At 44.4% G+C, this 10,033-nt stretch overlaps 1 protein-coding gene across 5 annotated transcripts; it reads right to left on the bottom strand.

Moving 5' to 3' along the window:
- Positions 1-3,506: 3,506 nt before the first annotated feature.
- On the bottom strand, positions 3,507-7,807 carry smim12 (small integral membrane protein 12). Of its 5 annotated transcripts, XM_085962457.1 has the most exons (3): positions 7,563-7,706; positions 6,366-6,619; positions 3,507-4,233 (listed from the first exon to the last, which is right to left on the bottom strand). In XM_085962457.1, exons 2-3 carry the CDS (start codon positions 6,388-6,390, stop codon positions 3,917-3,919), a joined length of 342 nt encoding a protein of 113 aa, XP_085818583.1. In that variant the 5' UTR covers positions 6,391-6,619; positions 7,563-7,706; the 3' UTR covers positions 3,507-3,916. The 5 variants fall into 5 exon arrangements, with proteins under 5 accessions (XP_085818583.1, XP_085818587.1, XP_085818584.1 ...); XM_085962461.1 differs by lacking the exons at positions 6,366-6,619; positions 7,563-7,706 and adding an exon at positions 7,713-7,807; XM_085962458.1 differs by lacking the exon at positions 6,366-6,619.
- Positions 7,808-10,033: the final 2,226 nt, after the last annotated feature.

Here is a 10,033-nt window from a genome sequence, read left to right as displayed (position 1 = left end):
AATTTTTCGAGGGGGTGACTAGTGGGGTGGATGAGGGAAATGCTGTGGATGTGGTGTACATGGACTTCAGTAAAGCTTTTGACAAAGTCCCGCATAGGAGACTGGTCAAGAAGGTAAGAGCCCATGGGATCCAGGGTGCCTTGGCGCGTTGGATCCTAAACTGGCTGAGTGGCAGGAGGCAGAGGGTGATGGTCGAAGGTTGCTTTTGTGACTGGAAGCCTGTGTCCAGTGGGGTACCTCAGGGATCGGTGCTGGGTCCCTTATTGTTTGTGATCTACATAAATGATTTGGATGAAAATGTAAAAGGTACGATCAGTAAGTTCGCAGATGACACGAAAATTGGTGGGGTGGTAAATTGCGAGGAGGAAAGCCTCCGGCTACAGGACGATATAAACGGGTTGGTCAGATGGGCGGAAAAGTGGCAAATGGAATTTAACCCTGAAAAGTGCGAGGTGATGCATTTTGGACGGACAAATAAGGCAAGGGAATACACAATGAGTGGTAGGACCCTAGGAAGTACAGAGGGTCAGAGGGACCTTGGTGTACATGTACATAGATCCCTGAAGGCAGCGGAGCAGGTAGATAAGGTGGTTAAAAAGGCATATGGGATACTTGCCTTCATTAGCCGAGGCATAGAATATAAGAGCAGGGAGGTTATGATGGAGCTGTACAAAACGCTGGTGAGGCCACAGCTGGAGTACTGTGTGCAGTTCTGGTCGCCTCACTATAGGAAGGATGTGATTGCTTTGGAGAGGGTGCAGAGAAGATTCACCAGGATGTTACCTGGGATGGAGCGCCTCAGCTATGAAGAGAGGCTGGACAGGCTGGAGTTGTTTTCCTTGGAGCAGAGAAGGCTGAGGGGGGACCTGATTGAGGTGTACAAAATAATGAGGGGCATAGATAGGGTAGATAAAGAGGAACTTTTCCCCTTAGTGGGGGGGTCAATAACAAGGGGGCATAGATTCAGGGTAAGGGGCAGGAGATTTAGAGGGGATTTGAGGAGGAACTTTTTCACCCAGAGGGTGGTTGGAATGTGGAACTCAATGCCTGAAAGGGTGGTGGAGGCAGGAACCCTCACAACATTCAAGAAGCATTTGGATGAGCACTTGAAATGCCATTGCATACAAGGCTATGGACCAAATGCTGGAAAATGGGATTAGACTGGACAGGGATGGATGGGCGGCGCAGACACGATGGGCTGAAGGGCCTCTTTCTGTGCTGTAAAACTCTATGACTCTATGACCACTTTCACCCCTCCCCAATTTTATCAACCAGTATGACCATTAAGTACTTTCAGGTCAGACATGGTGAAGTCAAATGTAACTTGAAATTCCCCTTTCACTACCAGAATGTGCCTTAACCCCCAAACTGGAAAAGTCCACTTTGAATATTTCTCACACAAGCCATCTTAATGATCTTTCAGAATGAGACTGCCATGAAGAACTGGGTTGAGAGTGTTCAGATTTATTTCAATTAGTTCCTTTTTAGCCAGCAGAGAAACAAACCTTTGGTCCCATCAATCTGGGCCAACTGGATTCAAGCCCAGGTTCTGTAGGTGAAAGGATAATGTTCTAACCAACTGCCACATGTTAAAATACTGAAGCACAAATGCCCGAGATACTTTTAATACCTTTGGCCGGATTTCATTACTTTTTGTCGTTATTCTGTAGCGCTTTACTCAATAAATCCCAGTATCTGCCCCCCGCTTCCGAATCTAACAGCTACTTATGAAAATATTGCCAAGCAGTTGCAACTTCCCCCTAAACATCCCCCAAAACGAGTGATACTTTATGTGCCCTATAGCTTTCCCTTATGGTTTTTGGACATAGAAACAAGAAATTCAAACCCTTCCTGCATAATACTGTTTTTACATTGAATACAGACCAAACTCCTTTTAAACTGAAAAAATGCATTGGGCAACACAAGAGAATCATCAAAAACTAAGTCAAAGTGACTCTGTAAGAACATAGGAACAGGAGTAGGTCAATCAGTCTCTCGAGCCTGTTCTGCCATTCTATTCGATCATGGTTGATCTGGATCACAACTCTATTTTCCCACCTTTGCTCCATATCCCTTGATACCCTTACTTAACAAAAATCTATTGATCTCAGTCTTGAAAATTTCAATTGACCACCCAGCATCCACAACCTTTTGAGGGGAGTTCCAGAATTTAAGATGGGGGGAGGGGGCAGTGCTTTCTGTGGTGTAATTCATAGGCCAGTACGTTAATGCTGCATATGTAGTACTGTACATTCATTTTTATATGAATTTCTTTGTGTAAGATAGGATGGGTTATAAAATAAACACTATACAGAGCTTCAAGACATGTCATAGCCTATACAACTGGGACTTTGCTATTCTTCGTAGTCCAAATATAACTGCCTTTTTTATTGCTTTTTTTGCAAAACATTTAACAATTCCAGACTTTCTACAGCTCCTTCCTCTGCTATCTCTTGAACATTTCAGTGCAGAATTTGCCCCTTTGGAATGGGCTTATTGCCAGATTCGAAGATGAATAGTCACAAAAAGAAAAAACTGTCCCTATGTTTAGATTTGTAAAACAATGTTTAAGCTGCTGCCTATCTACCTCCCATATTTTCCCATTTAGCCTTCTCATCTGAATATACTGTGGGGTAGAATTTCCTGGGGGCTCCACTGTTAAGCTGTTTCTTCAGAGTTTCTGTCACAGTTAAGATGAGATCGGGAGAAGACTCAAGGAAATTTCTGCCGTATGTTTCTGGCTTCTACCAATGTTGATTTTGAACCAGGCCGAGGGCAATTCGGCCTCAGATTCTACCTACTTTCCTGTGGGTGGCTTGTTTCCTATTCCTCAATGACCCAGTTGAAATTCTGATCTCAGACTGTGCGAATAAGCCATAGGTGTAAATCCACACTCAATCATCCACTGTGCTGTGGGAGTAAAAACAACCTTTCCCACATTATTAAATTAAACTGATTGTTCTTGGGTAGTGCTGAGCTGTCAACTAAAGTTTTGACTGCTGGAAGTGTACAATATTCCTATTGTAATCAAAAGTTGCCATTTGGTGGGGTGCATGTTGTGGGTATCTTCTTTGCGCTCCGAGTTTTAGAAAGTGTATACAATGCAATGCCAGGAACTTGCAACTTAGAGGAACAGTGACTGGAGTGCTGTGTTCTCAATACCAGAAATGCCTGAAACTTCTGCAATACTGATGCAAGTTCGGATGACACTGGCACAATTGTGCCATCAAACAACAAAAAGTTGCATTAATATAGCACCTTTAATGTAGTAAAATGTCCCAAAGCGCTTCACAGGAGCATTATCAAACAAAATTTGACACCGAGCCATGTAAGGTGGTGAGGTTGTGAAAGGAGCAAGTTCTTTAGTGTTGGTGGAGAAATAGACAGAATATATATGCAAGGACAAATTATTGCATCTAACCAAATGAAAGGGGATCTCAAGCTGGTCTATATTTGAGGAGGGTCTTGTGAAAGGTTTTGAGTCTTGATAGTGCTCAGTGAACAGGTCATTGTTCAGTAGTTGTCTTTAATGTTCAATAGTAAGAAAAACATTTATCTAATCCAACTAGGATACATTTTAAATAGATTCATAACAAGCCAGGAATTCTGACATTTCATTTACTTAGGACAAAATGTACCAATCAAAGGATTACAATTGGTGAGCAGGAGCAGGGGGAGGTCACAAAGAAAGAGAGATTCATCGGAATAAACCACATCAGCAACTTTTTAGCTTTTAACCCTTGCAGAATCAATAAAAGCCTGGAAGCTCCTGAATTTTCACTTCACAGAAAATCTGGGAACGAGCCCCACTTCAAAGTCTTTCATGAACTGTGCAACAATTCAGTTGGCGAATGTTCAAACTCCAACACACACTGTGCAATCGGACACCCAGAAAACACATTTCAGAGAGAGGTTGTTACTCCATCGCGTCAGTTCTCGTGGGCGAGCTACCACTGGCCTTGTCTGGTCGATTCCTGTTTAGCACTGCCTTTGGGGTGAACTCTAGTTTGTCCTTTAGGCTTAGCACTTCGGTGCAATCTTTATTTGTGATCTCAGCAAGCTTTCTCTCTTCACGCAATTCAAAAATGCTTTTCTCTTCAACTGGCTGCGGTTGGTCCCCACGAATGAACCACTCTAAATTGTAGCCAACTGCCCCAACCACAAAGGCCACAGGAAAGGTTATGTAGGGTGCATACACACGGACTGCAGTCCACAAAACAGGCCACATGATGTCTGCAGAGAGAGAATATCATCTTAATGCAGAGCTCTTAACTTCTCATAATCCTTCTGAGTTTCCACAGAAAACCAGACTGTTTTACTGTTGTCACCAAGACTATATTGCAACAAAATGGCATGAAAGGATACCAATTTTTGAAATTGGCCACATCATAGCCATAACTAAAAAAAAAAATTGCTCCCTAGCTTGGGCAGAATTCTTTCCAACCCACACAAGCTGAAAATCACAGCAAGTAACCAGCTTGCAGCAGTGTTTATTCCCATCTCCAGCCCGGCACTGTTTCTCAGTTTTCAGAGGTAATACTGAACTTGTACACAGCCTTAGGCTTCAGTCCTGTAGTTTTAGTCACAATGTTACAAGAGGATAGAAGGGCAATGGAAACATGCAGCATATATTCGGTAGGATGTTACCAGGGATGAGGGATTACAACTTTGAAAAGAGAAGAGTTAAGCCTTTCTCACTAGAGTTGAGAACGTTGAGGGGTGGCCTGATAGAGGACTTCAAGATTAGGAACGGTTATATAAAGGCAAATAGTGATAGTTGGTTTCCACTGGTGGGCAAGACGGCAATGATGGGCCACAAAGATTTGTACACGAGAGGGTGGTAAGAATGTGGAATTCTCTGCCACAGAATAGTGTTGATACTGAGTCCATAAATTCTTTTAAAAAGGGAATTAGTTGTTTGAAAAAGTTATTCTGGAGTTTAAAAAGCCTACTTGTCAAGTACAGGACTTTCTGTATTTTAACAGCACTGACTCATTTAAAAGGGAGTTAGCCTGTAAAGAGAAATGCCTAGTTACTTGACTCTGAGAAATAGTGAGCTCTAGATGCATTTAATTTGATCAGATTATAGCATACATCCCAACTCTGAAGAGTTTAATTGAAAATAAAGTTGCTATAGTGCATTCTTAAAACAACCCGACCCCACATTCTTCTGGGTACAACCTGTGGCTCTCCAAGAACAAGTACGCATAGCCAGGATTTTGTGCTTCCATGACTGGATTGGAAAAAGCAGACAGTTGCTACTGAAGCCCTGCTTTTGTGGCAAGCTGGGCTGAGAGTTGTTCTTGGTACCTACTGTCTGCTTAGCAATCACTTAAATAAATCTGCAATTACTAACTGTCCAGCACCTAACTGGTTACTATGGGATTAAGTTGACTACGAGGCGGCAAACCTGGCGAGATAGCACAGTGTGTGTCCTCAGTATAACCCGAAGCATTTAGGATTTGAACCCACAACTGCCTGACCCTCAGGCAAATGCACGACCAACCAAAGCAACCTGAATCTTAAAAAGTAGCTTGGTCCTTGTTGGACAAGCAGTGAGAAGTTAACTAATGCTCAGTGCCTCTTCAGGGTCCCGAAGCTTTGACTCTTGCCAACCTGCACCGAGACTCAAGGTAAGTGGAGTGCGTGTTCCGCGTTGAGCAAACAGTAAAGGTTGCACTGTCAGCTGAATCAGGAATGGATGACAGAAGTGGTGCTCTTTAGAGTGAGTGAATGAACTTTACTGATGTGGATCACTCAGTAGTTCTGTTTGGAGATCCTAGGGCTCCCCCTGGTGAAATATCCAAATAAACAAATAGAAAAGTACATTAGGAAATGCAGTTTAACTCCAGCTTATTCCTAAACTCTTGGATTTTACTGCGGGCTATTCAAAGCTATGAGAATTGGGTAAATACTTGAAAAGAAATGTGCAGGGGAGTGGGACTAATTGGGTAGCTCTTTCAAAGAGCCAACACAGGCATGATGGGCTGAATGGCCTCCTTCTGTGCTATATGATTCTATGATGGGCTGAATGGCCTCCCTCTGTGCAATATGATTCTATGATGGGCTGAATGGCCTCCCTCTGTGCTATATGATTCTATAATTGTTCCAGAAAGCATGCAGACTGCAGCTTACTTACAGCAGATAATACAGACTCTCTGTTTGTTTGTTTGCTGCCCTTGGGCATAAGACCAGAATAAACAAGCTTTCCAGCTTATCGGGTAGATCCTGCAAAAAATATCTTTAGCAAATAAATAAACCTCTATGGTTATCGCGACTTTTATGAGACTAGTGTGGGTTTTGTCATGAGATGGAACTGGGAACTAGAACTGATATTGGTGTAAGTACTTTGAATAAATGCCCACCATGAACTGTAGAAATCAGGGTCATCAAGTTGGCACAGCATTAAACCCAGATTATATATCAGACTGGCATACAAATGGTTCAACTCTATTCCCCATATTCCAATCATTCTTAGGGTTGTTGCCTTCTTTAGAAAAGCTGCAGACTCTGTGCTGTAAACTAGTGCAGACTATTTTTACTTATCCTAATTATCTCCTCTTTCCTTCCCCCTTCTCTCCGGAAGGCTCTGACTTCTTCTTGGTTATGGTTAGAGACACTGGAACACAGGAACATAAGAATTAGGAGCAGGAGTGGGGCATGCGGCCCCTCGAGCCTGCTCTGCCATTCAATGCCATGGCTGATCTTCAACCTCTACTCCACTTTCCTGCCCTATCCCCATATCTCGATTCCCCTAGAGTCTAAAAATCTATCTCAGCCTTGCATATATTCAACAACTGAGCATCCACAGCCCTTTCCAAAGATTCACAACCCTCTGAGTGAAAAAATTCCTCATCTCAGTCTTAAAGGCCAACCACTTAACCTGAGACTATACCACCTCATTCTGGACTCTCCAGCCAGGGGAAACAATCTCTCAGCATTTATCCAAGAAAGGATGAACAGGCTGGGTCTCTTTTCTCTTGAAAAAAGGCTGTGGGGTGGTCTAATAGAGGTCCTTTAAAATTATGAAAAATTAATAAGAGTGGTTACAGAGAGAATGTTTCCACTTGTGAGGAAGAGCATAACTAGAGGCCATCAATATAAGATAGTCACCAAGAAATCCAATAGGGATTTCAGAAGAAACTTCTTTACCCAGAGAGTGGTGAGAATGTGGAACTCACTACCCACAGGGAGTGGTTGAAGCAAATTGTATAGATGCATTTAAGGGGAGGCTAGACAAGCGTATGAGGGAGAAGGGAATAGTTATGCTGATAGATTTAGATGAGGAAAGGCAGGAGGAGGCTCGAGTGGAGCATAAACGCCAGCATGAACTGGCTATCCTAAAATGGGCTGAATGGCCTCCTTCTGCGCTATATGAGTCTAAGATCCGTTAGATTTGATCACCCATCGAGGTCCCAGCTCCTTCCTATACCCTCCACCCTCTCTACCGCCGTTATAGACGGGCCCTGCCGGCCGTGCGGCCAAGAAACAAGGACACGCCACCCTTGGGCTGCTGCGGCCTTGTCGCCACTGCAAACCCCTGGGCTCGAGTAACGTCCTACCCGCAGAAGAGGCTCCTCCAGGCGGATTACACTGCCGGCTTTTTGTGGTGGCTGGCGGGCGGGGGAAGCCAGGTTATGACTGGGATTCAGACCCTTTCCCCTCTCCCCGGGGTTCTATCTCCAACCCCGCCACTCCCCTCTCTCACCAACCTGCCGCCGCTCAGCCGCCGCCAAACGCCCCGCCCCGCCACCTCCTGATTGGTGATCGCCTGCCCCAATGGGAACGGGGCTGTCCGCCCTCCCGACCAGCCCATTGGGCAATCCACCTGTCAACTATTCTCTTTCACCCCCCCCCCCCCCCGGCCCCTGTGCCGTTACCCGGACCGTCGGAGCGCCGCCCAGTGACTGGAGTTTACAACTGCAACTGGACTTTTGCAAACTAGCTCGCCCGTCACTTCTCACCAAATAATTTGAGGGTCTTTTACATTATCACGATTCACTGTTTTTTTGTGGCAGTTCAGTTTTACAGGGGTCAGGTGCATGGCTGAGTTTTTAAATAGATTCTGAAAAGCGTTTGGTAAATCTTTTTGTTTTGGAGAGGGGAAGAGTTAAAATGTCATACACAAGCAACACAAGCAATATAGCAAAAGGTTTACAAACATAGAAGATAGGAGCAGGAGTAGGCCATTCGGCCCCTCGAGCCTGCTCTGCCATTCAATGCGATCATGGCTGATCATCCAAACTCAGTACCCTGTCCCTGCCTTCTCCCTATATCCCTTGATCCCTTTAGCCTTAAGAAATATATCCAACTCCTTCTTGAATATATTTAATGAATTGGCCTCCACTGCCTTCCGTGGTAGAGAATTCCACAGGTTCACCACTCTCTGGGTGAAGAAATTTTTCTGTACTCTGTATAAGGAAATAGTAACTCGTTCTTTAAAAACGAATTTACAGTTTCATCACAATTATCTTTCAACACTCTGTGAAATTGCCTGGTTTGTTTATTGGAGAAAGGTCAATTTTAAAAATGCACTATAGAAAATGTTACGTTTTGAGCTGTGGTTATGCACCTGAGTGACCACAGATTACAAACACAGGACTGGTGAGCACCGCAGGACATCAACTGCTTTATTCGGCCAACCTCCAAATTACAATCTAATTTTTTTATTCGCATGCATTCTATTTTAGTTTGTGCAGATTGACATTTTATCAATGGTAGAATCATAGAATCTTACAGCACAGGAGGGGGTCTTTCGGTCTGTCGTCCCTGTGCCGGCTCTTTTAAAGAGCTGTCCAATTTAGTCTCACACCCCGGCTTTTTCACAATAAGTCCGAGCTTCAAACACTGAGACACATCAGGGAGGGGGAGAGTTACCTGGACTCTGTGTTTCAGGAGGTAGTCACACCAATTAGATTAATTAATTCAGATGTAGTCCGTGGCCAGGGACAGGATGGTGTGACTAGAAGTGAGGCAGGTACGGGGATCCAGGAGGTAGTGTTGGAGGAGCCGCAGCCCTTGCTCTTGTCCAACAGGTTTGAGGCTCTCACTCCCTGTGAGGATGGGAACGGGGACTGCGGGGAGGATGAGCAACCTGGCCACAGCACCATGGAGCGGGGGCCATTCAAGTGGGGGGAGTTAAAAGAAATGTTGTAGTGGTAGGGGATAGTGTCGTTAGGGGGATAGATAGAGTTCTTTGCAGCCGAGAGCGAGAGTCCTGAAGGCTGTGTTGCCTGCCCGGTGCCAGGGTTAAGGACATCTCCTCTGGGCTAGAGAGAAACTTGGTGTGGGAGGGGGAGGATCCAGTTGTCGTGGTCCATGTTGGTACCAACGACATAGATAGGACAAGGAAGGTCCATGTTGGTACCAACGACATAGATAGGACAAGGAAAGAGGTTCTGCTGAGGGAGTTTGAGCAGGTAGGGGCCAAATTAAAAAGCAGAACCGCAAGGGTAATAATCTCTGGATTACTACCTGAGCCACATGCAAATTTGGCTAGGGTAAATAAAATTAGAGAGTTAAATGCGTGGCTCAAAGACTGGTGTGGGAGAAATGGGTTTTGCTTCTTGGGACACTGGCATCAGTACTGGGACAGGAGAGAGCTGTTCCGTTGGGACGGACTTCACTTGGCCAGTGCTGGGACTAGAATCCTGGTGAATCAAATAACTAGGGCTGTAGAGAGGGCTTTAAACTAATTAGTGGGGGGGAGGTTTTAAGAGAGCGAAAAATAAAAATGACAGTGGAGAAGGCAATAGAGCAAGGTAGCAGTGGGGGAATTAAAAACCAGAGCGTGTCAGGAAGGGACAGAATGTATAATGATAAAGGTAAAATAGTAAAAGGGGTAAAAGCAGGAATAAATTGTCAGAAAACATATTTGAAAGTTCTTTATCTGAATGCACGCAGCATTCGTAACAAAATAGACGAGTTGACGGTACAAATAACGACACATGAGTATGATCTGGTGGCCATTACAGAAACATGGCTGCAAGATGATCATGACTGGGAACTAAACATACAAGGGTATTTGACAATT

The sequence above is a fragment of the Somniosus microcephalus genome, chromosome 20, assembly GCF_052327205.1.
Source record: "Somniosus microcephalus isolate GS21.2 chromosome 20, FLI_Smic_1.0, whole genome shotgun sequence".
NCBI lineage: Eukaryota > Metazoa > Chordata > Chondrichthyes > Squaliformes > Somniosidae > Somniosus > Somniosus microcephalus.
The sequence above is the reverse complement of the archived record's forward strand: the minus strand, read 5'-3'. Positions and strand labels throughout refer to the sequence as shown.

What these genes read in the sequence shown, in the direction of transcription:
- smim12 (XM_085962457.1), bottom strand. Translation starts at nt 6,390, where the DNA reads ATGACCCTGATTTCTACAGTTCATG. An exon ending in CCTGATTTCTACAGTTCATG is followed by an intron (nt 4,234 to 6,365) that starts GTGGGCATTTAT and finishes CTCTCTCTGCAG; the next exon opens with ACATCATGTGGCCTGTTTTG.